The sequence below is a fragment of the Wolffia australiana genome, chromosome 20 (genome assembly GCF_029677425.1).
Source record: "Wolffia australiana isolate 7733 chromosome 20, ASM2967742v1".
Lineage (NCBI taxonomy): Eukaryota > Viridiplantae > Streptophyta > Magnoliopsida > Alismatales > Araceae > Wolffia > Wolffia australiana.
The window spans coordinates 6,699,350-6,724,825 of record NC_135854.1 but is presented as its reverse complement, the minus strand read 5'-3'; the positions used below and the strand labels follow the sequence as shown (position 1 = coordinate 6,724,825).

General features: G+C 38.9%; 2 protein-coding genes across 9 annotated transcripts; both read left to right on the top strand.

The window, feature by feature from the left end:
• The first annotated feature begins 452 nt into the window (after nucleotides 1–452).
• LOC144715992 (putative 1-phosphatidylinositol-3-phosphate 5-kinase FAB1D) lies at nucleotides 453–13,725 on the top strand. Of its 8 annotated transcripts, none has more exons than XM_078590966.1 (13): nucleotides 453–746; nucleotides 1,332–1,635; nucleotides 1,722–1,755; nucleotides 2,069–4,069; nucleotides 4,185–4,329; nucleotides 5,507–5,851; nucleotides 6,298–7,067; nucleotides 7,136–7,262; nucleotides 7,330–7,443; nucleotides 7,869–8,231; nucleotides 10,046–10,306; nucleotides 10,771–11,005; nucleotides 13,365–13,725. In XM_078590966.1, exons 2-13 carry the CDS (start codon nucleotides 1,392–1,394, stop codon nucleotides 13,397–13,399), a joined length of 4,674 nt encoding a protein of 1,557 aa, XP_078447092.1. In that variant the 5' UTR covers nucleotides 453–746; nucleotides 1,332–1,391; the 3' UTR covers nucleotides 13,400–13,725. The 8 variants fall into 8 exon arrangements, with proteins under 8 accessions (XP_078447092.1, XP_078447095.1, XP_078447093.1 ...); XM_078590969.1 differs by lacking the exon at nucleotides 13,365–13,725 and adding an exon at nucleotides 13,032–13,051; XM_078590967.1 differs by lacking the exon at nucleotides 13,365–13,725 and adding an exon at nucleotides 11,849–12,095 and having other exon boundaries at nucleotides 7,339–7,443.
• Nucleotides 13,726–15,035: 1,310 nt separating this feature from the next.
• Nucleotides 15,036–18,936, top strand: LOC144716021 (serine hydroxymethyltransferase 7-like). Its single transcript, XM_078591030.1, has 4 exons — nucleotides 15,036–16,402; nucleotides 17,408–17,813; nucleotides 18,354–18,455; nucleotides 18,534–18,936. Exons 1-4 carry the CDS (start codon nucleotides 15,353–15,355, stop codon nucleotides 18,758–18,760), a joined length of 1,785 nt encoding a protein of 594 aa, XP_078447156.1. The 5' UTR covers nucleotides 15,036–15,352; the 3' UTR covers nucleotides 18,761–18,936.
• Nucleotides 18,937–25,476: the final 6,540 nt, after the last annotated feature.

The following is a 25,476-nucleotide window of genomic DNA, read 5'->3' as shown; positions in this document are numbered from 1 at the left end:
AAACTTGCATCAATTAGGTCAAAGAAGCTAATTGTTCTGTGGGATCATCATAGCTCAAACTGAAAAAAAGTATTAGCTAGATGGAAAACTTTGATTCCAATTTCAATTTTGATTCCAATAAGTAACGTAAATTATCGAATTGCATTATTTCTATAAAAAGGCTTTAAATTTTGTGAATCAAATGACGCAGGAATGGAATTTTTATTCATCCAATCAAAACAGCGGATTCATTAAATATATGTTTTAAATGTGTATATTGACCTTTTTATTAATAAAATTTTCGCTACCGGTATAAATTAATTGAATTTACCGGCAATCGAGCTGGCCGAAAAATGGCCGTTGGATCAAACTATTCTCTGATCTTGGCCGTTCAAGAAACTAGATGATGATCTGGATGGCGGTTCATAGAGAGAGATAAATTAGTTTTCCTGGCGCGGGAACCGCCATTGTTTGTCACCAAAAATCGAAAATTGATAAAAAAATTAGCGGAAGTAATTTGCATATAAATTTCTAAAAGTTTTAATCTGATGAGCAGCGGAGAATCTCCCCGGATTACTTCCTCTTTTTCGTTTTTGTTTTCTTCTGATCGGTTTTCTTCGCGCATTGGGCGATGGCGACGGAGTTGGAGTTGAATTTTTGCTGCTTATCAGTCGAAGAGGCGATCTGCGTGGGAGATTTCCTTGCGACTGTTGACGGGGCGGATGGCGATTACCCCCTCGGCCGAAAGATCGGTTCTTCTCATCAGGGTAATCTCCAAGATTCTCTTCTTGTCTTGTATTGATTGTACTGCTAGTTCACTTCTCTAGTGGTTAGATTTGATTATTATTTCTCTTCAGATTGGTCTTCTGAAAGTCAATTCTAAAGTTCTTTGTTCTCCCACTTTATTATTCCTCAACATGCGGCACTGTTGAGTTTTATTACATCAGGGTAATCGGAGTTTCTTGATGCCGTGCATTGATTGGTCTGCCAGATCATTCTCCTGGTACTTGGTTTTGATTATTCTTTCTCTCCAGATTTCCTTCTGAAAGCAAGTTCAAATGTTTTTTGTTCTATCACTTGAGTATTCCTCTACTTGCGGCATTGCTGGCAGGGAAATCGGATTCTCTTGATACCTTGTATTGTTAGTTATGCTTGATCAGTCTTCTGGTAGTTGGTTTTGATTATTATTTCTCTCCAGATTGATCTTCTGAAAGTCGTTTCAAACGTTTTTACATGCAATTACTTGATTTATCACTTCATTATTCTTCTCCTCACGGCGCTGTTGACCTGTATTTCAGTTTTGGTGTGTTTGTCAAGGCATCTGAGGATTTTCACTTGGAGTTGAATTTCAGATTTCGCAGGGGGCTTAAGAGAGGCATTAATTTGAACTCTTTTTTTGGCTTCCAATCACAATGGACCTGCATCAAGATCAAGAGCTGGAGAATCTTGAACATGGATGCGATGAGGGGATTCAATCTCTCTTAATCGAGCAATTGAAGGAGAATGGGGATTATGTAGTGGAGTCTTCCTCCCTTTCAGATGATGAGTGCGATTCTGAAAAGGCGACCAGATCAGATGGCTCGAGTATATATTCAACTCCAACTCTGAGTCCTTCCTCGTCATTTGCAAGCTTCAAAAGTTGTTTATCTACTTTAGGTGATTACTCTTATCAATCTCGCCAAAGTACATGAAAAATCATGAACTTATGATTGCATTAACCCGCGTGTTTATCTATTCTTCAGAGGACGATGAGGCAGGAGAGGAGTCAGGAAAAATGTGAGTTAGTGTCTATAATGTTTATTTTCCATCGACAAAAGACAGATGCTCCATCAAAAAATCCCCTTTCTGTCGCTAATTAGACTTCAGTTAATTCACCGATATGCAGCAAAAGCTGGGTGGTCCATCATGCCAAAATATATTTTCCACTTTACAATTTACATTCAATGTATATGCTATTCTTTCTGATCTATCTATACTTCAGTGTCACTTGAATTTTAGAAATAATACCTCCTACAAACTTGCCCAATTTCTTCTATTAATTGCTGCCGTGCTTCTTTCTTTTAATTTTTTTAAATCTTGAAACATGAAGCATGGACGGAGATGAACCAAGGGTTGTAAGTCCACACGAGCGAGATGTCAAAGTCTTGCGAGAATCCTGGAGTGAAAATGGGGATAATAATTCTCCAAAGAACTTTGGAGATGAACTTGAGGATACTATTTCTCCTGCTTTGAGCTTTTTACAGAGTCAAATGCAAAGTATAGACAAGGATCCGGGTTTTTATCTGTCAAGGGAATATAACTGGTCTATGGTGACTCCAGATGGCTTAAATGAGGAAAACAACAGAGAGAAAGGCGATAATCAGTTACCTTTTAACACTATTACAACAGATCCTCTCATCTGGTTACCTCCTCATCAGGAGCAGGATCTTACTGTTGATTCGGAGCAAGCCATGCCGTGGATTGAAAAGAACAGAGCTGCTAATCAGTTACCTGTTGATACTATTATGAATGATCCTCTTGTCTTGTTACCTCCTGTCAAGGAGCACGATCTCGCTGCTGAATCGGAGCAAACCATTCCGTTGACTGAAGAGGACAAAGCCACTTATCAGTTGCCTATTGATACTATTGCAGCAGATTCTCTTGTTTTGTTACCTCCTGGCAAGGAGCATGATTTCACTGCTGAATCGGAGCAAACCATGCCGTTGACTGAAGAGGACAAAGCCACTAATCAGTTGCCTATTGAGATTATTGCAGCAGATTCTTTTGTTTTGTTACCTCCTGACAAGGAGCACGATCTCACAGCTGAATCTGAGCAAGCCATGTTATTGACTGAGGAGAACAAAGCCACTAATCAGTTGCCTATTGAGATTATTGCAGCAGATTCTTTTGTTTTGTTACCTCCTGACAAGGAGCATGATTTCACTGCTGAATCGGAGCAAACCATTCCGTTGACTGAAGAGGACAAAGCCACTTATCAGTTGCCTATTGATACTATTGCAGCAGATTCTCTTGTTTTGTTACCTCCTGGCAAGGAGCATGATTTCACTGCTGAATCGGAGCAAACCATGCCGTTGACTGAAGAGGACAAAGCCACTAATCAGTTGCCTATTGAGATTATTGCAGCAGATTCTTTTGTTTTGTTACCTCCTGACAAGGAGCACGATCTCACAGCTGAATCTGAGCAAGCCATGTTATTGACTGAGGAGAACAAAGCCACTAATCAGTTGCCTATTGAGATTATTGCAGCAGATTCTTTTGTTTTGTTACCTCCTGACAAGGAGCATGATTTCACTGCTGAATCGGAGCAAACCATTCCGTTGACTGAAGAGGACAAAGCCACTTATCAGTTGCCTATTGATACTATTGCAGCAGATTCTCTTGTTTTGTTACCTCCTGGCAAGGAGCATGATTTCACTGCTGAATCGGAGCAAACCATGCCGTTGACTGAAGAGGACAAAGCCACTAATCAGTTGCCTATTGAGATTATTGCAGCAGATTCTTTTGTTTTGTTACCTCCTGACAAGGAGCACGATCTCACAGCTGAATCTGAGCAAGCCATGTTATTGACTGAGGAGAACAAAGCCACTAATCAGTTGCCTATTGATACTATTGCAGCAGATCCTCTTACCTGTCTATCACCAGATCAGGGACACGATCTCACTGTTGAATCTGAACGAGCCATGCCATTGACTGAAGAGGATAAAGCCATTAATAAGTTACTTTTTCAGACTATTACAGCAGATCCTCTTGTCTGGTTACCTCCTTACCAGGAGCAGGATCTCACTGCTGAATCTGAGAACCCTATGACGATGATTGAAGATAACAAAGAAAGAGTGTGTTTGAAACAAGAACCAGACAAAGCGTTGATGGATGCAATGAAATGTCGGTTCAAGTTTCTTGTTAGCCAATTTTTGGCTGCAGAGGAAGTTCCTACCGTAGAGGAGTCTGGAGACAGTTGGCTTGAAGTTGTTAGTGCTCTGTCATGGGAAGCGTCTCAGTTAATTAGGCCAAATCTCAATGATGGGAATGCTATGGATCCTGGATTATACATAAAGGTCAAGTGTGTTGCATGTGGTTCACCCTCACATAGGTAATCATATGAATTTCATGCCTTTGTCAATTAGTTTATCCTTGAAAAATATTTTAATTTGTTAAAAGTGGAAAGCTATGTTTTTATTAGCTGAATATTCTATATGCCAATGCAGCCAACTGATTAAAGGCTTAGTGTTCAAGAAGAACACTGCACATAGGCACATGCAGTCTAGCTTCACAAATCCTAGATTGCTCCTGTTTAAAGGTGCTCTTGGCCACGAGGCAGTCTGTTTGTCATCTTTTGACTCTATGGAAAAGGTGGGTCCCTTCAGTTTTTTGTGATCTATGACTTGTTCATACAATCATATAACCCATGGTTATCTCAGTCACTTTAGCTCATTAGGGGCATTTCAGTCTTTTGATTGTCAGGTCAGTTCTTCCTTTTCCCTTTAAATACTTGTAGCCTCCCTTTAGAAGGGAAGAAAAAATGTTGAACTGAAATCGACTTGTGGTTTTGTTATCTCCGTCATCTGCTCTCAGGCCGGCACTTATCAATCCAATCCCTGTCCCTCTTTCTCTAGTCCTCGGTCGATCCATACCCTTCTGATCGACATTAATACCCCCGAGGGTATCTGCCATGTTCTACCCCATTGGAGGTATTTTAGGAGTATCTGCTATGCTTGGTTAGCTTTCCCTTTTTCCCTTTAAACAGTTTTGGCCCTCACTTTAATGGCAGCAAGAACTATCGAATTGAAATCCCAGTGTGGTTTAGTTATCTGTACATATGCTTTTGGTCTTCCCCTCAATTGTCTGTGATCTCCATCTCCAGAGATCCTCACTCCCTCGACGCATCTGCAGGTTTCTCGGACATAATTGATTGCTGATTCCCCTGATTGACCATGATACTACCCATTTTCCCCTTTCCTCAATAAGAACCTAATCAAGGCTCCTGTCCCTTAGATGAGGGAAGTCTCTTATGTGGTCCCCTCTTGGAGAGATATTGATCTGACATCATAGTAGCAATAACGAGAGGAAATGAAACACTAATATAATCCAAGAATTTTCCAACAGTGGGTAAGAGCTTCAAGAATCGTGAGAAATAAACGGGAGAATATGCAACAGGGGAATAGATGGAGGGAATTGTGTAGAGATCGAGGAGAGAACGAGGTAATAGATAGAATGAGTGATCAATCTGGATTGGTCTTGCCACTCTCTGGATTGACAGGATCTCCTGATGACTAGCCCAGAACTCTGCATTGACAGACTTCAAGAATTCCATCTTCCCCCTTCTGTTTCCCAGATGACTTTTATTTATTGGCGGCATATCTGTCCACCCCCTGTTTCACCCGTGGCTCGAAGAGGCCTATGTGAGACCTTTGTTGTTCTTCTTTATCCTTTCCAGATATATATGGGGAAGTCCAATATCAGTGTCTTATTTAGGTTTTACCCTGGAGATGGAAAATTTTCTTACCTAAGGTTTTTATGATGAAAACAGGAAAAAAAATATTCAAAGTTCATGATTGAGATGATAGATGCATGCCGTCCAGACATAATATTGGTTGAGAAGTCAGTGTCTCGTGATATTCTGGAGTCCCTTTTGGAGAGAAGGATATCGGTGGTCATTGATATGAAGCTCCACCGCTTGAAGAGGATCTCCATCTGTACTGGTTCCCCAATTATCTCATCTGCTGACATTCTGACGAGTCCAGAGCTGAAGCAGTGTGATCTCTTCTATATCGAGAAGTTCTTTGAGGATCATGCCGGTCAGAGCGGAGGAGGGAAAAGGCAAAATAAGACTCTAATGTTCTTCGACGGATGTCCAAGGCCCCTTGGATGTACTGTAAGCAATCCCAGTTCAAATTTCAATGTTTACATGTCATCACATAGTGGAGAACATGAGTCTTGTTTTGTGTCATCTGCTTTGTTTTGCCCTCCATTGAAAAAAAATTAAAATTTTTGATGTGCAGTTATATATATATATATATTTTTGTTTTTTAAAAAAAGGTTTGTTTTTAACTTTTCTGTTATTTTCTTTCAGATTTTAGTTTATATTCAACATATTTTCTAGATCATACTCTTGATAATGCAAATCGAAGCAACTTGATATCTAGTTGGGTTCTGCATTATAGGAATATGGCCAATTGAAAATAAATACTCCAACGTTCAATCTTCGTCATATATTCAGTTTATCACACTATAGATTCCAAATTCATGGAATACTATTGAGTTTCAAGATGCCTTGATGGTGAAATGGTTGGCTCAGTTTAATTCTAATTTTGATACCAGATTTTGCTAAAAGGAAGTCATAGTGTGAAGCTGAAAAGGGTGAAGCGAGCAGTACAGTCAGCAGTCTCTGCTGCTTATCATTTAAGCTGCGAAACTGCATTTCTTGCTGATCAGAAGGAACTTTTCTCAGATTCACACCAAGTATGCTACTCATCTTCGCATGCTTCTACGATTGACATTAAACCTGATGCATCCTTCGAAGTAGACATTCCTAGTAGGTGTTCACGTGAAACATCAGTGTCCAACAGAGAGACAAGAAAATTACCAAATTACCCTTCCCCAAGACACAGTGAAATCTCAGATAACAAGGGGATTTTGGTATTGTTGTCAAGGCAACACTCATTAAAGGGCAGGACTTGTGAACAGAGCCACCTCTCACGCATAGAGTTTTACAGGAAAGCTGATGTGCCACTCGGTAGATTTATTCAAGAATTATTATGTCCACAGCAGGGAAAACTCTGTTCTTCATGCGGTGAACCTCCTCAAGAACACTCTTACAGCTTCACCCACTATAACGGGAACCTCACTATCATGGTGAGAAAGATTCCCATAGAACAGCATCTTCCGGGTGAAGCCGAGGGAGAAATCTGGATGTGGGTCAGAAGTAAATCTGGCTGTCCAAAGTCAAGTGGAAGGATTGTAATGTCCGATACTGCTCGAGGCCTTTCCTTTGGGAGATTCTTGGAACTTTGCTTTTTAAGCCAGTCCACATACGGGAAGATCTTACCACTTGGTTCTCTACTTTATAAGGAATGGGTTCTGTTCTTCGGGTATGAATGCAATGCTTTTTATTTACCATTTTTGCCGTCGAAGTTCTTCAATATGTAGATGTGTACAGGCTGGGGTCATACGTGGCGATTTTTGTGCACTCTCCCATTGATGTTTACACTGTTTGCCAGCCGCCTCCGATCCTTGACTTCAACGACAGGACAGAGCAAGATTTTCTAGAGGAAGAAGCTAGAGATGTAACATACAAAATTATGGTTTATTCTCATTATTATTTTTTTAAAGATTTTATTTTTTATTTTCAAGATCCTCCAGGATGGCGAGCAACTCTTTGCTGACATGGCAAGGGTGATTGCGAGTATAAGGTTGGAGAATAAGGATCTTGAAGCCCTGTGGAGAGAAGAAAATCTGGCTCAAGAGGTTCCCTTGGCCCTTCGAAATCCGCTGAAACACTCCTGAGATTTCTCTCGCACAGAAATTATTGCATACAAAAAATATTGCATATAAATACAATATACGAAAATAAAATCTTTGAGTTATTTTGTGCATATTTATTTGGTTTTCATAAAAAACCATTGGATGTAGTGTAGCATGAACTGGAGATCATAACATGATTTTGTTGCAGTGTCTCAAAGTTCTTTCATTATTCATTTTGCAGCGAGAACTATTATGTTGATGCATATTGTTTTTTTCTTTTGAAATCCTTAAAAGTTTTCTCATTTTTTTAGAAACTCTAAGAACTAGAGAAAGAGGAAATGATTTCCAGATGTAGATCTTTTTTACATTCATGGCAGATGAGTCATCCAGAAGAGCTGTTGACCATAAGATCTCTGCCCATTGACCAGATTCTGGCATCAAGGAATCTTCATCCGGAGATCAGGGTAGCCGACGGAAAAGGATCCAATAGCAGGGGATTCTCGGTGATATGTTTATTCCCAGAGGAGTTTCATAGACTGAGGAGCTTCAACTGTTCATCTGAGGCTGCTTACGTGGCTTCGATTGGCCGGTGCAAGGCTTGGGATGCGCAAGGGGGGAAGAGTGGTGCAATATTTGCCAAATCCCTGGATGGGTGGTTGGTGATAAAGCAGATTAGTCGCACCGAGCTCGAATCCTTTGTCAAGTTTGCTCCCGACTATTTCAAGTATGTCTCTTCCTCATTCTGCTCTGGCAGCCAGACATGTCTCGCCAGGATCTTGGGCATCTACCAGGTGTGTCTCCCTCTAAATCTATGTATTTAAAGCTTTATCACTGTCAATATCGGCATCTCGCTCTTTTATTCTCACTCACTCACCTTCTCTCACTCGCCCTTTATCTATGTCTTTTACATATAATCTTTCTGCATTCTATCAAGAATCTATTTCCACTTATTTATCCCTATTACTGCATCTCTCTCTTTGGAAAATCTCTGCAAATATCTATCTCATTATCTCTCTATCTCTATTTCTATTTCTTAATCTTTATCTCTAATCTTATTACTCTCTCTCTCTCTCTCCTCTTTCGTACTCAGTGATATGATCCCCATCATATCTGGGTCTTTTTTGTTATTTGTTAGATCATCACGGCCCAGCTAGGGCTAATTTTACTAACTTATGGGCCTGAGGCCATGTACGTGTAATAGACTAATCCTAGGGATCTAATGGAAAAACTAACCTAAAATGGATTTAAATACAGGCCCAATAAGGGCCCGTTAACGGCCCACTAAGGACCCATTAAGAGCCCAATAGTGAAGGGCCCATTTAGGGAATATATTAGGTCCATTAAGGACCTAATATATGCTGGGCCTGATTTATATCAGGCCCAGCCTCCAACAGCTATAAATATAGCTGTTGGAAGTCCTTTTTGAAAAAAGGATCTCTTCTGTAGCTTTTTCCAACGGTCAGTTTTTGACCGTTGGACAAAAGCATTAACCTCTCTCTCTCTCTCTGTGAAAATTTGTATAAAAGGGGCATCTGTTCAGTAATAAAGATCAGTTCATTTTTCCCCAATTTCTCTGTCTCTTCTCAACATTCTCAGAGCATTTCCACATTTTTCTCCAATTTATTACATTATTCCTGCCTAATAGTGGCATTTTAATCATTTTACCCTTATGTAATTTCTTAAAATATGGTAGCCCTCCCTTTAGGAGGGCAGCTAAGAAGCATCGTGAGATGTGTCTGCCTCCAGCAAAGTCCATCCCAAGCCTATCTTCCCTTGGGCGTCATCCATTCTGTTAAATCTCTTAGGTGACGTCCATTCCGTCTGCCTCTCGTCTAACCGAAGTCCACCCAGGCATTATTTGTTCCAACGCTGACGACCATTCTGGTGTCTTCTCCCTCCCTTCCCGTCCTCTCCGATACGAACTTGCGGTTTGTATCACACTCTCTCCTTTTTTTTTCTTCTCTATAATTCTTTGCGTCTCCCTTCTTCATTCTTTCAAGGTTTTTCGAAAACCTCTCTCTCTCTCTCTCTCTCTTTCCCTTTCTCTCTTCTTCTCCTCCTTTCTCTTCTATGTAGGCCTCTCCATCTCCTTCCTTTTTCTCAATGTTTCTCCAAAACCTCTCTCTCTCTCTTTCTCTCTTTATTTCTCTGTCTCCCATTCTCTATATTCCAAAACTTACAGTTATTGCTGCAGAAACTGTCCCTCTACTCAAAGAGATACTTCCCTGGTTCTCTCAAAGACCTGTTAACTCTTTCTTCCTCCATGTTTACATTTATCTCTTTCTCTCTATCTTGAAGTCTAGCTCTTTATTTATGTACGTCTTTTTTCATATCTTCATCAGTATTTATTTGCGTATCTATGTCTATGCCTATGCCTATACCTATATCTAGAAATGTACCAGTACCTGTACCTGCACCTGTACCTGCACCCCTACTTCAACTCCTAACCCTACCTCTCCTTTACTTCAACCTCATCTCCATCTCCATGCACCTTTCTCTCCTCCTCATAGCTCTCCTCTTCCATTCTTATAAATTTCATGTTCTCTCTTTTCCCTCTCTGTCTCTTTACCTTAATACTCAGTTGGGCATGTATTAACTACTGCAGGTTAAACAGACCAAAAATGGCAGGGAAACGAAAATATATCTGGTGGTGATGGAGAACCTCCTCCATGGACGACTTATGTCCCGTGTGTATGACCTGAAAGGTGCTGTATTTTCCCGCCACGTGGCGGAAGGAGACAACCCTGGGAAGGTCCTTCTGGACCAGAACTTTGTGCAGGACATGGTAGCACAGCCCATCTATTTCACCATTCCCTCCAAGCGCCTCCTCCAACGAGCCATCTGGAATGACACCTCCTTCCTCACCGTGAGATCATCATCATCATTTCTTCAAAAAAAATCATCATCATCATCATTATGATCATCATCATCCAATGATCCTCTTCTGACGTGCCATCTGGGATGAACCCTTCCTCACTGTGAGATTATCATCATCATTATCACCATAATCATCCAAAACCACATTCCTCAGGGAGAGATTATTATCTTTATCATCATGATCCAACACTCCATCAGGAACGACACCTCCTTCCTCACCATGAGATTATCATCATATGGAGGAACACCTTTGTCACCGCGAGATCATCATCGTCGTCATCGTCATCATCATCGAACATGCCATCCATCCTTACTCATCGTGAGATCATCATGATCATTGTCATCGTCATCCTCCTCCGCATCATCATCCTCATCGGTATTATCATTATAATTATCATGATGCGCCTATTTTTTTGAGAGAGAGATGAAGTAAGAGAAACTCTTGTGTTGCAGGCAGTAGGGGTTATGGATTACTCTCTGCTGATCGGTGTGGATGAGGGAAAGAGGGAGGTGATGTTTGGCATCATTGACTATCTGAGGCAGTACACGTGGGATAAGAAGCTTGAGAATTGGGCCAAGGCCTCATGGGTTGTGCCCAAGAATGAGCAGCCCACAGTCATCTCCCCAAGGGAGTATCAGAAGAGGTTCAGAAAGTTCATGTCGCGCTACTTCCTTACCATCCCCCATGGTTAGTATCGCAATTTTGTCATCATAATTATCATCATTATCTTCTTCTCCTCTCTTTCTAGCTTCTTCCCCTTTCTTCTAGCTTTCTCTTCCTCCATCTGCATGTTCGTGTTTTTTTGAGCTTCTCCCTTATTCATGTTGTTCTTCTACTTCTACTTCTTCTTCTTCTACTACTACTACTACTAATACTGCTGCTGCTACTACTACTACTTCTTCGTGTTACTCTTCCTCTTCTTCTCCCCCTTTTTTCTTTTTTGTTTTTGTTCTCTTTCTAGTTATTTTGTTCCTCTTCCTCTCCTTCTCTTCTCTTCTTTTCTTCTTCTCGTTACTATTCTTGTTGTTCTACTTCCTCTTCTTGTTCTTCTGTTTCTCCTCCTCTTTTCTTATTTTTCTTCTTCTTCTTCTTCTACTACTTGTTTATCTTCTTTTATTAGTTTTTCTAGTTCTTTTTATTCTTCATCTTCTTCTTCTAACTCCTTCTACATGCCTATTCTTGTTGTTCTTCCTCTTCTTTTTGTAGCCCCTTCCACAAGCTTCTTCTTGTTCTCTTCCTCTTCTTTCTCCTTCCACACACTTCTTCTTGTTCTTCCTCTTCTTCCTTGTCTTCTCATTTCATGTTTTTGTATTGGTTCTACTTCTTTGTCCTTGTTGTCGTCCTCCTCATCCTCTTCTGCTCGCTTCTTCTCCTTCTCCTTCAATTTAAGTAGGAAAAACGTATTTTGAGGTCTTGCATTTTGATTTACCTTCCTGCCAGCATTTTTGTAGTCAACCCCATTCTTTCTCTATCCATATATCTTTTCTCAAACTCTCATGGTCTCCTTTTGGGGGCATACTTACAAATAAGAAGCCATCACTTCGGCAGTCGAGGGCATGCTGGATGGGTCATAGGCATCATGATATACTGATGAAAAAAGTCTTTGATGGTCTCCTTCTGTGTCCTGCTTATACATATAGTCCCCTCACTTGGGAAGTCAAATGCACAGTGATTGTGCTGATGAAAAACCACTCATGTTCACGTCCCATTTGACTTGGTGTTTGGCCTCCGATGTCTTTTCTGATATCAGATAAATGGGAAAAAGAAGAGGATTTCAGATGACGTTATCAGAAACTGGGATGGATGTCAGGACTGTAGTACGTATCAAATATCGCTATGTATGTCGCCATCATATAGAGAGTAGCAGGTATAGCTAAAGCATATTGGATATCAGATCTTGGATTCGATATCCAGTAATTGGAAATAGCAAAACACTTGGGCATTATATTCAGTAACTTTTAAAGAACTCACTTATAAACTACATCAAATCACAAATGAATACTGAAATAGTAATGCTGGATTACCACACTCCTTGAGGGCTGAATGCATGCCTCATGGCCAGGGTCCACCCTTCTCGAGCCTGATATTGGAAGCTGATATGGGGCACAGGTGCTGAACTAGATATTGAAAATGGGTTATCCAATATTCGTCTTTACTGATATTTGGATATCCGAGGACAATATTGGATAGCAGTTGCCACAGTACCAATATCATTATCCATCCCAATATCAGCATCTGTCATCATCTCTATGGTTGGATGTCGATATTGGAAAACGGTGTTGGATATTATTATTATTTTTTTGAAATAAAATTTAAAGAAGTTATCAGTTTCTTAGGAAACATATAAATGCATAATTAAGCCACATGAGTTATCTTTATACTCTGTTAGAGTAGAAGTAATATTTGATTAATGACATTGTCAATATTCAATAAACTAGGACTGGTTGAAATTGTTTGAACAATTATTTAGTCTGAACCAGCCAAAGTCAGCCTAGGACTTGCAGACAAAAATGAACTCTAGTATGACTTGGTCTACTATATTTAACGCATGATGGGTACCGCACATACTGATTGATGGCGTATCTTATAGGCATAGCAGCTGGTTCATTAGTGGATCTTATATTATATATGCAAGCCACCTTTGATTTTAGTTGTGTTGTTGTTGGTCCTAAAAATTCCTTCACACTTTACGAATGTAAACATGCAAAATTAGAGTGATGCTGCTTCTTCAACTTGACACACATAGAATGGGAAGGGCAGGGTTGACTCTCCGTCTGGCTTGGTCTCGCTCTTTTCCTGCATGCCTGTAAGATTTATAATCTCAAGGACCTTTTCTACCGTGTGTTGATTTTAAAAAAGAGTCTATTTCTTACCTAGCAGTCACCATGAAATAATATCTTTTGAGTTTAATGAGATTAAACGAATATGCTTCTATCATTGTCTCTAGTTTCAAACCATTATTCTGCCTTTTACTCTTATTTTTTTCGTATGGGACAATGGGTGCTTATTTTTTAAACTGATGTCCAGATACTGTGTATCATTACAGGTTTCTGTTGCCAGTACCTGGATATCAGATTCTGATATCCAATATCAGTTCCAATGTATGGATACTGAAACCGATATCAGGTACCAGCATCCAATCACGGCCTGACCCCTACAACATCCATCCCAATATCTGGTATCGGGTGGATATTCAATATATGCCCGGTCTCCAATATTTGATATCTGAAATCATCTCGATTTCATCCAGATATTGGATCTCAGCTGTCCGATATTAGATATCCGATATGGCGTCAATGTGGAGAGCAGTCCTCTTAGGTTTGAGCATGATATGTACATGTGTAGGTCCAGATTGTATTAAATTTTCCCCAATTGACTCAAATGTATAGTCCAACCACATCTTTACCTTTTTCTCCATGGTCAATAAGTGTGTTGACCAAGCAAAGTATGAATCAGTGCGAAGATAGAGAGGGAAATATTTTTTAAAAGAAAATTAGAGAGAGGAACATATGGAGAACTATAACAAGAGTAAAGAGATAGAGAGAGACCTGAGAGAGAGAGGAACATAGAGGGGGAGATGTGGGGGAGATAAAATTAAGATAGAAGATTGGTATATTGACATATAAATAGAGGGAGGTATCCGAGTGCAATACTAACGACACTGCTCGGCATAGAGAAGTAGCAAAGGACTTCAAAGTTTAGACAATTGTATAGAGAGATAGAGAGTGAGAAAAGTGAAGTAGAAAAGAAAGGGGGGAGTCTCTTAACTAAGTATGTTAATCATTCATACTATAAAAATATTAATGACCCACAATGTTATATCACAATACAGTAAATATACATTAAAAAACTATGTCAAATACCAGAAAGTCTGATAACTGATATTGGCATCCAAACCTAAAGACGAAGGGGGATAACAAGGGAGCGGGTATCGATATTGGATGTCTTGCCAAATTGGATACTAAGAGAAGGGAACTCCGTAGTTAAGCATGTTGAGATAGGAGCAATTCAGGATGGACGACCACGCAGTTCAGAAGTATATTAAGAAGTCTCCACTAAGCCGAGTTTTTAAAAAGATAGATCACATGATGTATTAAGACCACTTCATATAAAAATATGGGTCAATTTAACATGTTCAAGGAACCCAGGAAAAAAAAATTCTTAAAAAAGCCAATATCTGATCTTGGCAGCTGATGCTGATTTTTCCCTGTCCGATATCAGCAACCTGGAAACAAATCAATCTTTATTTCTTCTCTCTCTTATATTTTATTTTGTTTCTTTCCCTTCTTTGAAATAAAATTGAAGGGAATAACATGAATTATGGATCTGGCCTGTATTTTTTCATCAATATCATATCTTCTCTCTCTAGACTTGTCTCCCTCTTGCTGCTAGAATACTGCCTATGGAAATTATTAAACAGAACACCAACTAATAATATTATAACATCCCTCCCCCCGAGTTACATTTATACACTAAAAAATCAACAACCCTCATATTTCCTGCCCTTTTGCTGTGGCCAGGAAAAAATAATTTTATTATATACTCATAAAATTAATAATCCCCGCAATAAAATTCTGGTTCAATGAACCTGGACGAAAACTCCAGCTGTAGAGTATTCTTACAATTTTCATATTTAGAGGGTTCTGCGGCAATAAAAGAATAAAAAAGGGGGCTTAAAGAATGAATGGCGTCATTCTTCTAACAGCCTTACGATTTTTCTTCTTCAATTGGAAGAGAAGTTAGGGTTGAGTTTCGCTCTCCATCCTCCCCCAAATCGTTGTTCCAGTCGATTTCGCCATGAAATTCTTCAACTTTTGCTGTTGTTGATCCTTCAGTCGCAAAGGGTTGTGAGATTTCGCTCAAAAACCGATCGGAAGAGAAGCTAGGGTTGAGTTTCGCTCTCCATCCTCCCCCAAATCGCTGTTCCAGTCGATTTCGCCATGAAATTCTTCAACTTTTGCTGTTGTTGATCCTTCAATCTCAAAGGGTTGTAAGATTTCGCCCAAAAACCGTGTAATTTTTCTGGGTTTTTCCATGGATCTCAGCTCACCGCAGTCGAATCTTTCGCTGGATCTTCACGCGCCGCCGATTTCTCACGCTGTTCCTTGCTTCAACGATTCGATTTCCTTCCGATTGGAGTCCGGATGCCGGGAAAGCTCGCTCCCGATCCGAGCCGTCCCATTGCAACTTCTAGATCAGCAGCCAGAGGACGCGACCAAGGAGAATTCTTCCGCCGCAGCGAGCGATATCGAAGGTTACGAAGACGATCAGAGAGAGTTCAGCATACTGGGTTATCCGATGTGCCTCAGGAAGCGGAAGGAAGGCGGGGAGTCTTCTTCTTCTTGTTCTTCGACGAGTCTTCATCCCCACAAGAAAGCCTTCGCCGAGCCTGATCTTGATGCTCGCCGGGCCACCGTCCGATCTTGGGGAAATCAGAGCCTCTCCGTGGCCGATCCCGATGTTTTCGAAATCATGGAGAAGGAGAAACAGCGACAGTTTAAAGGGATCGAGCTAATCGCATCAGAAAACTTCGTCTGCAAGGCTGTTCTTGATGCTCTTGGCAGCCATCTGACGAACAAGTACTCTGAAGGGCTTCCTGGGGCGAGGTACTACATTGGGAATCAGTTCATAGATCAGATTGAGAGATTGTGTTGGGATCGCGCTTTGGCTGCTTTTAGTCTTGACCCAGATTGCTGGGGCGTGAACGTTCAGCCCTATTCATGTACTTCTGCAAATTTTGCTGTTTATACTGCTCTTTTGCAGCCCAAGGACAGGATTATGGGCTTGGATTCGCCTTCTGGAGGCCATGTAAGTCATGGGTATTACACGCCAAGTGGGAAGAAGGTTTCTGGGGCGTCGATTTTCTTCGAGAGTTTGTCTTATAAGGTCAATCCCATCACGGGTTATATCGATTATGATAAGCTCGAGGAGAGGGCGTTGGATTATCGCCCAAAAATTCTGATTTGTGGGGGGAGTTCTTATCCCAGGGAATGGGATTTTGCGAGGTTCAGACAGATTGCAGATAAATGTGGGGCTGTTTTAATGTGCGATATGGCCCATATCAGTGGTCTTGTTGCTGCCAAGGTAATGAATTTCCTCTGCGAGAATCCTCTTTTAGTGCATTCTTTAGGAATTTGAGATATGTCAACGTGGGATGGATAATTCTTTTGCCCTTTTATCAATTAAAGATTCCTCTTTTACTGCAATTTTTAGGAATTTGGCTTGTCACAGAGATGTCAACGTGGGATGTATAATTCTTTTTCCCTTTTATCCATTAAAGATTCCTCTTTTACTGCAGTTTTTTAGGAATTTGGCTTGTCACAGATATGTCAACGTGGGATGTATAATTCTTTTGCCCTTTTATCCATTAAAGAATCCTATTTCTTTTACTGCAATTTTTTAGAAATTTGGCTTGTCACAGATATGTCAACGTGGGATTTATAATTCTTTTGCCCTTTTATCCTTTAAAGAATCCTCTTTTACTGCAATTTTTTAGGAATTTGGCTTGTCACAGAGATGTCAACGTGGGATGTATAATTCTTTTGCCCTTTTATCCATTAAAGAATCCTCTTTTACTGCAATTTTTTAGGAATTTGGCTTGTCACAGATATGTCAACGTGGGATGTATAATTCTTTTGTCCTTTTATCCATTACTGTTCAAAGTTAGTGATAGGTAGTCCATGACATTTGCATGTTGCTTCAATGGAATACTGTCTGTGAGAAGAGGAGTTTCCTGTGATTGTGTTTTCATGGCGTGTATGTCGATGAAAAACAGATGCGTTGTTTTAGCTTTTCTTATGGTAATTTAATGTGTTGATTTCTTATTAACTAAGCGTAACCCATCCTTAGATTATTATGTCGTTGTGAGAGTCTTATGTATCGTGATAAGTATACATGTATACATAGTTTATAAGGCTTGTGTATCTTATTATCATCATGGACTACCTATTCCTTCCCTCTCTCTCCCTGTCTCGCTGTATGTTTCTCTTTGTTGCTCTCTGTCTCTCCTGTCTGTTTTCTTTTAATATATTCATGTCTGTCTATCTTTCTTTCCCTGAACAAGGAGGCTTATTGGGTTATATTGTGCAGGAATGTCTGAGCCCCTTTGAATATTGCGATATCGTCACTTCCACAACCCACAAAAGCTTGCGTGGCCCAAGAGGGGGCATAATCTTTTACAGAAAGGGGAAGAGGCAGAGGAAGAGGGCGATGCCCCTTTGCCAGCCTGAAGAGACCGACAGCTACGACTTCGAGGACCGCATCAACTTTGCCGTTTTCCCTTCTATGCAAGGCGGGCCACACAACAATCACATTGCAGCGCTGGCCATCGCCCTCAAGCAGGTGGCCACTCCCGAGTTCAAAGCCTACATCCAGCAGGTGAAGAGAAATGCGCAAGCGCTGGCCTCTGCCTTGCTCCGGCGAAAGTGTCGGTTGGTCACCGGCGGGACTGACAACCACCTTGTTCTTTGGGATCTCAGAAATCTGGGCTTGACAGGTACCTTTTGGAAATTATTGATCCGTTATTGATGTTAATTTCTTCACCTCTAGTTCATTTTGTGGCTGAGACTACTCACTGGGTTTTTTCTTGGGGTTGTGTAAATCTATTAAGTTTTTTGATTAGTTTTATCTCGTATGTTCTGGTCGTGTCTTATTTTTTTTTTTTCTAAAGTGGCTTTTTCATCTTCTTTTCTGTTGGCGTTTCTCCTTGTGGGGCCTTCTCCTATTTTATCCCATCGTTGTATCACGATTTCCAGTTGAATTTATTTTTTAATGATTTTTTAATCTTTTCCAAAAACTCTTCGTTGGTACGAACCACTGGTTTTTATGGAATAGACAGGAAAACAACCTTTAATATTATTTTTCTTCTATCTTGTGGTCGTATCCTTTCGTTTTTTCCCTGTTGGATCTTCTTGTGTGAGATATTCTGCGGAGATGTAAAATGAAGCTTAAGATGTTTATGAATCTGTGGGCTGTTTTAAAGCTTTTTATATTTCTACCTTTTAGTGATATATTTTGTGAAAAATTGTTGTGGCAGGGAAGAACTTTGAGAAGGTCTGCGAGATGTGCCAGATCACGGTCAACAAGACCCCCATCTTCGGTGACAACGGCGCCATCTCCCCCGGCGGAGTGAGAATTGGTATGTTTCTCTCTAAATTGTGGGTGGTGCATGTCTCTCTCTAAATGAATGACTTAAGATGGTCGGATGGGTGAGCAGGGACGCCGGCGATGACGACGAGGGGATGCGTGGAGGCGGACTTTGAGACGATGGCAGAGTTCCTGCTGAGGGCGGCGCAGATAGCGAGCTCAGCGGCGCGAGAGCATGGGAAGCAGCCCCAGAAAGACGTCCTCAAGGCCCTTCACTCCAATGCAGACCTCATTGACCTTCGCTCCCGGGTCGAGGCCTTTGCCTCCCAGTTTGCCGTCCCCGCCTTCGACGTCTGATTTCATTCCTCCCTCTCTCCTTCATATAGTTTTTTCTTTCTCTCTCTCTTTCTCTGCACTCTTTCTACATTTCAGGTGTATGTGTCCCTCATCTCCATCAATCTCTCCTGTATAGGTGTGATCGGTCGGCCATTCAATATGAATGAGAATTGGCACATTTCTGCCCTCTTTCTGTCTATCTACGACAGTCACTCTATCTATTCGTATATTGCTATCTATCAATCTCTGTTCATCCATTCACCCATCTGATCATTTTTCCTTTTTATCCATCCATCCATCCATCCATCCATCCCCTCTCTAGGATGTATCAACTTGTCTCCCTTCTGTAAAAAATATTGAAGCTTTAGAGTGCACTTGGTAATTCCATGGTTGTTCAATCTTTTAACCTGGCTTAGATACTGTTATAACCAACAATCATACGCTGTCATGCAGACACATAACTATGATGACTGTGAACTTCAGGTATCTCAAACATGTAGTGTACAGCTGGTATTTTCAGGGTTCTCTAAATCTTTGAAATACAGTGGCCCTAATCTCCTAGACTGGGGCTGAACTCATTCTTGAGGGCAGAAGTTAGAGCCACCATCTGATCGAGGAAGTTGAACCTCTGATCCATATTTTTTGGATAGAAACAAGAGTAAGCTAATATTAAATCATGACCTCTTAGAATCATGGCTTCAAATTCTTTCCAAAATTCTTATTGAACACATGAAACATATTTGGGATCAAGTAATTCCACAAGGGCCCTTAAGTGGAACAATGACAAGAGGATTTATGATTTGATTTCCAAGGCAACAAATTCCAGTCGTAAAAAAAAACAAGTGATGCTGAATGCATATGATTTTCAAGCCATATGCAAGAGATTGATTGTGCACCCTTAGCACTGGAACAGTGTAGCAACACAACTTGAATCTATATGGCTTCCTCTACTTGAAGCAGCTAACTCTTGAATCTACAAAACTAGCCTCTCCAACCATAGAGTCCACAACGGGGTTGTGCTTGAGTCCACAAACCCTAGAGCAAGAGAGAAGGAGAACACTCAGAAGGGAGAAACAGGTTTCTCAACAAAATAAAATACTTCAATAATTATGATTTGTCAAGGTTACTATGGGCCCTTCTATATGACACTAAGGGTTTTGAGTCTCCCATAATGACAGTACCTTTAATAAGACAAATTAAAACATTGGAAAAAACAACAGGAACAAGATAAGATAAAAAGATCAAAAGCCTAGAGGCCTGAGAAGAGATATTATGGAGGTTCTCAGACCTGTAGAATCTGTCAGAAGATATGGTGTGGCTCAAAAAGATTCTAAGAAAACACAACATAAGATCTGCACCTCTGAAAAAGGTGTAGCAAAGATATTCTGAAAATTCTGGTAGAAGAAGAATCTGGTAGAAGACTTTGTTAGAGGATTTTGAGGGCATCTAGGCACTTTTTTGCAGATATTGTCAACTTCTTGAAGAATCTCCATCTTGGGCCGCCAGTTCTTAATGGGCCTCAAGAAACAGGCTTCTAAGCTACATCATTAACCATTACTGTCAAATAGAGAATTCAAAGGGCTTGGAAAGGTTCAATGGAGAAACTCAAATAATCCTTAGAGAAGACAGCCAGGTGCAAGTTATAGCTGGTCCAATAGAAGAGAATGTCACAAGGCTTGTGGTGAAAGAAAAGGTCACTATAAGATAGAAGGTGAAAAAGTTCCAATGAAAAAGATAATTGGCAAGCTAGAAAACAAATATCATGTGAACATATAGAAAGAGGAGGTCATACAAAATATTGTCTGATCACTACATGTCAGGCCTTCCAAATTTATAAGGGGAAGTCAGAAGAAGTGGATCACATCTCAAAATACAAATAGTGATATCCACAATTTCACAACCGGAAGTGGGATAAGTTGACACACACTAGTATAAACTCTTTAGATTTGAGTATGGACTCTGGTGCCACCAATCATATCACTCCATCATAAGTTAAAATTTAGTTGTTTTAAGTCATTATCAATCAGAGAGCCAAATATATTTATGGTTATTTTCACCTTATTATTATATAATAAATACATGGCAGGAAAGGGGTTCATTCTCAGGAGCTAAAAAATAATATAGGAAAAGAAATATAGGAAATTAACCAGAATTAAGTTCTCAGGAGCTAAAAAATAATATAGTTCAATTTTAAGAAAAATTAGAAAATGGTAATGAAGTCAGACAATTATTTTTTTAGTTATCAAGTATTTCATGTAATATTATGAGCTGGATTCATGACATGAAAAACTTATACATTCATAGTATAGTTTTAACTGTTAAGTCTGACATTTGTGGAGGTTTGTTGTGCTGCCATCTGTTATTTAGTTGTTGGGTGCTGTAATTGTTAAGGTGGGTCTAAAACTTGCAATGGTTGGCATGGGTGGTACAAGAGTGGGCGTGGTTGCTGCTGGTGATGGTTATATACACTTTGCAGGCCATCAACAGGGTTTGCATGAAGGTGATGGTGAGAAAAAATGTAAAGTGAAAGGGAAAAATGTTATCCTTTTATTTAATTTTCTGGGGGCATGAAGCTAGAATTTAATGGAGGTTGGGAGAGATAAAATAATTCTTAGATAGAGAAAATTTGTGAAAATGTAAGGATAGAGTTATGAAATGAGTAGAAGACAATGAAGATGATGAATATGGATTGAATCTAACTTTTTATGATGTAGATGCTCATGTCTTAGGATTTCAACATGAACAATGGGGAATCACTTAAATATACTTATATAAACTAGATTTATGATCTTGGAATCTGGAGAGCCTTTTCCTAGTCGACAGACTCTGATGGAGGACATAAAAAATAAGGAGATGGAAGAAGATAATATTTAAACATAGGGCATGATTTCTGAAATCTCTCTCCATATTTCTTTATTTTTTCTCATTGGTTAAAAGCTCCTTCATTTGATACTTTTGCTCCTTATTTTGTGGGAAGTTCAGGGATCATTGGATGGAGCCAGACCAAGCTTAAATTTCTTATTTGGCCCACAAACTCAATGATTTAGCTTTAAATTTCCATGGGTTGCTCCATCCCATAAATAATTATCCAATGGAATTCATGTATTGTGATATTCTTCTCGATGAACATTATATTTAATTTATAGTTAAATTTTGGATTGATTTCATACAATCTGAATAAAAAATTTAAGATAGATTCATTACAGTATTTCATCGAAAGTCTGGTGAAAGTTGTGATATCTAATTTTTGTTTAGGATGTCTTATTGAATTTTACATTAATCCTACTTCATATTCTATCTACATATTCCTAAAAATGAGGGAAATATATTAAATAATAAGTTTGAAGGATTTAGGTCTCCAAAAACTTTATGGCGTAGGATGGATGGCCAGGAGTTTGTCTGCTGCCTAGATTGATATAATTCCTCAGTTGAGATCTAGTAATTAGGTCCCATAGTCAAAGTTAGGCTGAATCAAGAAAATGTGGAACTCTTTTGGTCACATGAGGGAATCTTGGATATATTTGATTTGCGAATTGAATGCCCCTTTTTATTGTTTGGGCCTCCTCCTCTAGTCCAGGTCTTGGATCTGGCTTCTATTTTTCTCCCATTTATCCCAAACGTTGTCATTAAAGCCAATGAGGTAATTACATTTTAATAAAATAAAGAGAATGTGAGAGATACATTTGACTTCATGGAAATCAAGTGGGGTTAGTTTGAAGCATAAATAAATACATAAATACCTCAAATAAGATTTAAATGGTAATTTTATTTATTTACATAATTTAATAATAAATTATTTTAATGTGTCTAATGTAGACATTTCATGAATAAATATGCAACATCAAAATATTAATGCCTGCATAAATTTTTTAGTTTCACAATCTTACTGTGGACCCAGTCTAATGAATATGTGTATAAATTTCGTAATAAATTCATCCTTTTATGTGCATAAAATGATGTCAAATTCATAATATTAATGCATGTTATCATAGGGCCCACTTCAATGTATCGGCCCTATCCTACACTTTGAAGATACTAAATATATCATAACTAGGACAAATATATCTTACTTTATATAAAACAGATAAATTCTGAAGAAAATAAGCAAGTTTCAAGAAAGAGTAATAGTCTTGACGCATGTTTGATTTAATGAAATTTTACATGCATTTATGACATTGATCTATGTCTTTTATTAAAATTTTATTTTATTTTTGCATCAATACATTTAAGCATAATCTTTATACATTATTATATTATGTTTTTGTATTAAGGCTGTGATATGTTGCCAATATTTTGAAAACAGAAAGTATCCATGATGATCCTTGCACACCCATTCATCTATAAAATATCTACAAGAGAGATTTGTGAAATGCTGTGGGATATTGCTGAATATGATTAGGTCATCAAGCCAATTACACATCCATGTCAGTTTAAGTTCATTGGAATAGATATTTAGTCGTTATTATTCTTGTGTGATATTTATAATTAAGTCCCTGATTACACCAAGTCAATGATAAGATTTTAATAAATTGATCACTATTATCTAATCATTCATTCTCCAGATTATTAATGGATAGATACCCGATACAAACATTAAGCTATTAGGAAAGAATATCGCTATCTGATCCTACCTGTAAAATTAGTATGGCTAATCCTGTGGCCATTAGTAAAATACACTAAAGACGAACGGCGGGTGCTCTTTTTTGGAAAGGAGTACAATGAATTGATGATGTATAAATCCCTAAATGAAATCATACCTAAAACTCAATCAAATAAATTCATGGCATGTTCACACAAGTATTTTGTTGATCTGAGACAAAAATATATCTTGAAAATGTAGGTTTATATTAAAATGATGACTTAAGAGACCCTAATTAAAATTGAAATAAAAGTTAGTGAATAAATAGCAAGAACAACACAAGGAGATTGAGTGTCAAGATGTGATTAATCGTCCTTGGTATATGAAGATGTTGTCTTAAGAAACAAGATACATTGTGGAGATATTGGATACGAATTCTCCAACAACATTTGAAACACATCAAAGTTAACTAGAATCGTAGATTAAGCTAAAACCCCAACAATCGTACTATGACCGTCTCCACAAAGAAAGCAACTACAAGATGTTTTACTCTGTTCGCTACATCAGCCACTTCCACAAATGCGTCAATGCATGCAGGTGCGTTGTCCACTACCCGCCTTGTAATACTCGTGCAACACGCAAAAAACTTCCCCGCGGCTTTGTTGTACGAGCCCATCCTTCATGCGAGCGCATCGATTTGAATATGATGGATTGGATCTTTCTCTTGCCCTCCCCATTCCTGTCATCATCGCAACAAATAAGTTCCTCCAGTGCTCCTCATGGAGACAGGAAGAGCGTTGGAGGAAGGGATGAAAAAAAAGAATGAGAGGGCGAGGGATGGAGAGATGCAGAGAGAGAAAAGTGAGAGAGATGGAAGGAGAAGGATATTAATGAGACAACGGTCTAGATCTTTTCAACATAGGAAATCAAGATTTCGTGGCAATAACCAAATGGCAATGGTGGGACGAAGACGGTTGAAAAAACAATTAAACTATATCAGGCTCATTTTTTTTATTACTCCATCTCACCTCTCTTTCTCTTTCTCGATCTCGCTTACTCCCAATTGCTTAACAAATAGTAAGTTGGTTTCTCACTGTCTCCATTTTTTCAATAAACAAATGGCGGTATCCATTTTTTTGACATGAACCAATCATAGGAAGTTTTTTAATGAATAGCTGTACTTCATATTATGATAATGTTTTGTGTGGTATCACAAATTTCTATGTGGCTGATAACACCCTAAATTCAGCCTTTATTTCAAGAAATTTAGTACAATTTTATGCATTTAACGAGATTAAAATGGGGTTATTATCATATATTTACATGTAATTAATGTTTCCAAGTGATTTCTGATTTTTCCTACTTTTCTGTTATTTTTATGAATTTTCTGGGATTTATTTAAGCTTGAAATAATTATTTTTAAATAAAAATGGCAGGTTTAAAATTAAAATTCGAGGCTAATTAGTATGGGGATGAATTATCATTAAATGAGATGGACATGATGTGCACACATTGAGAAAATAAAATCAAGATATGTAAATGAATATGAATCAAATTTAAAGGGTCACAAAAGTGAGACATGTGCCACATATTTTGAAATAAAAAGCTAATAAATATAATAGGAAGACCAAGAAACTAAAGCACATGTCACATATTTTGATTTCCTAAAAGTGAATCAATGCAGAACATGATACACATATTTTGGAGAATCTGAGGGTTCATTTTTACCACATCAGATTTGAATGTAAACATAGTGGTGACCAAACTATTTTCTCACAACATAGTGGTGTTCTGACAGGTAGATTGATAAGGAGAGAGAAGAATCCAAAGCCTAGAAGGATCCAAGTTCATAACATACTATATAATAATAAAATCAGAAGTCTCAAGATAAATTTCCTTGGAAATTTCCTGTCTCTCAGATCTATTCATCCATATCACTAGTTATATAAACACAGCCCTCTATTCATGTACCAAATCATCTTGAAAATTCTTCGTTCTTTGTAGACCAAGTGAAGTAATGTAATTTGGAGAGCTCTCAAGTTTTCCTGGTGCACATTGTTGTTCAAATTGAGAAGGCAGAAGACATGCGTAGGGGATCTCTCACTGTTGCAAATAGCTTTGACCCTGGTGGTATATAAGAAACTAAGGTAAATTCCTT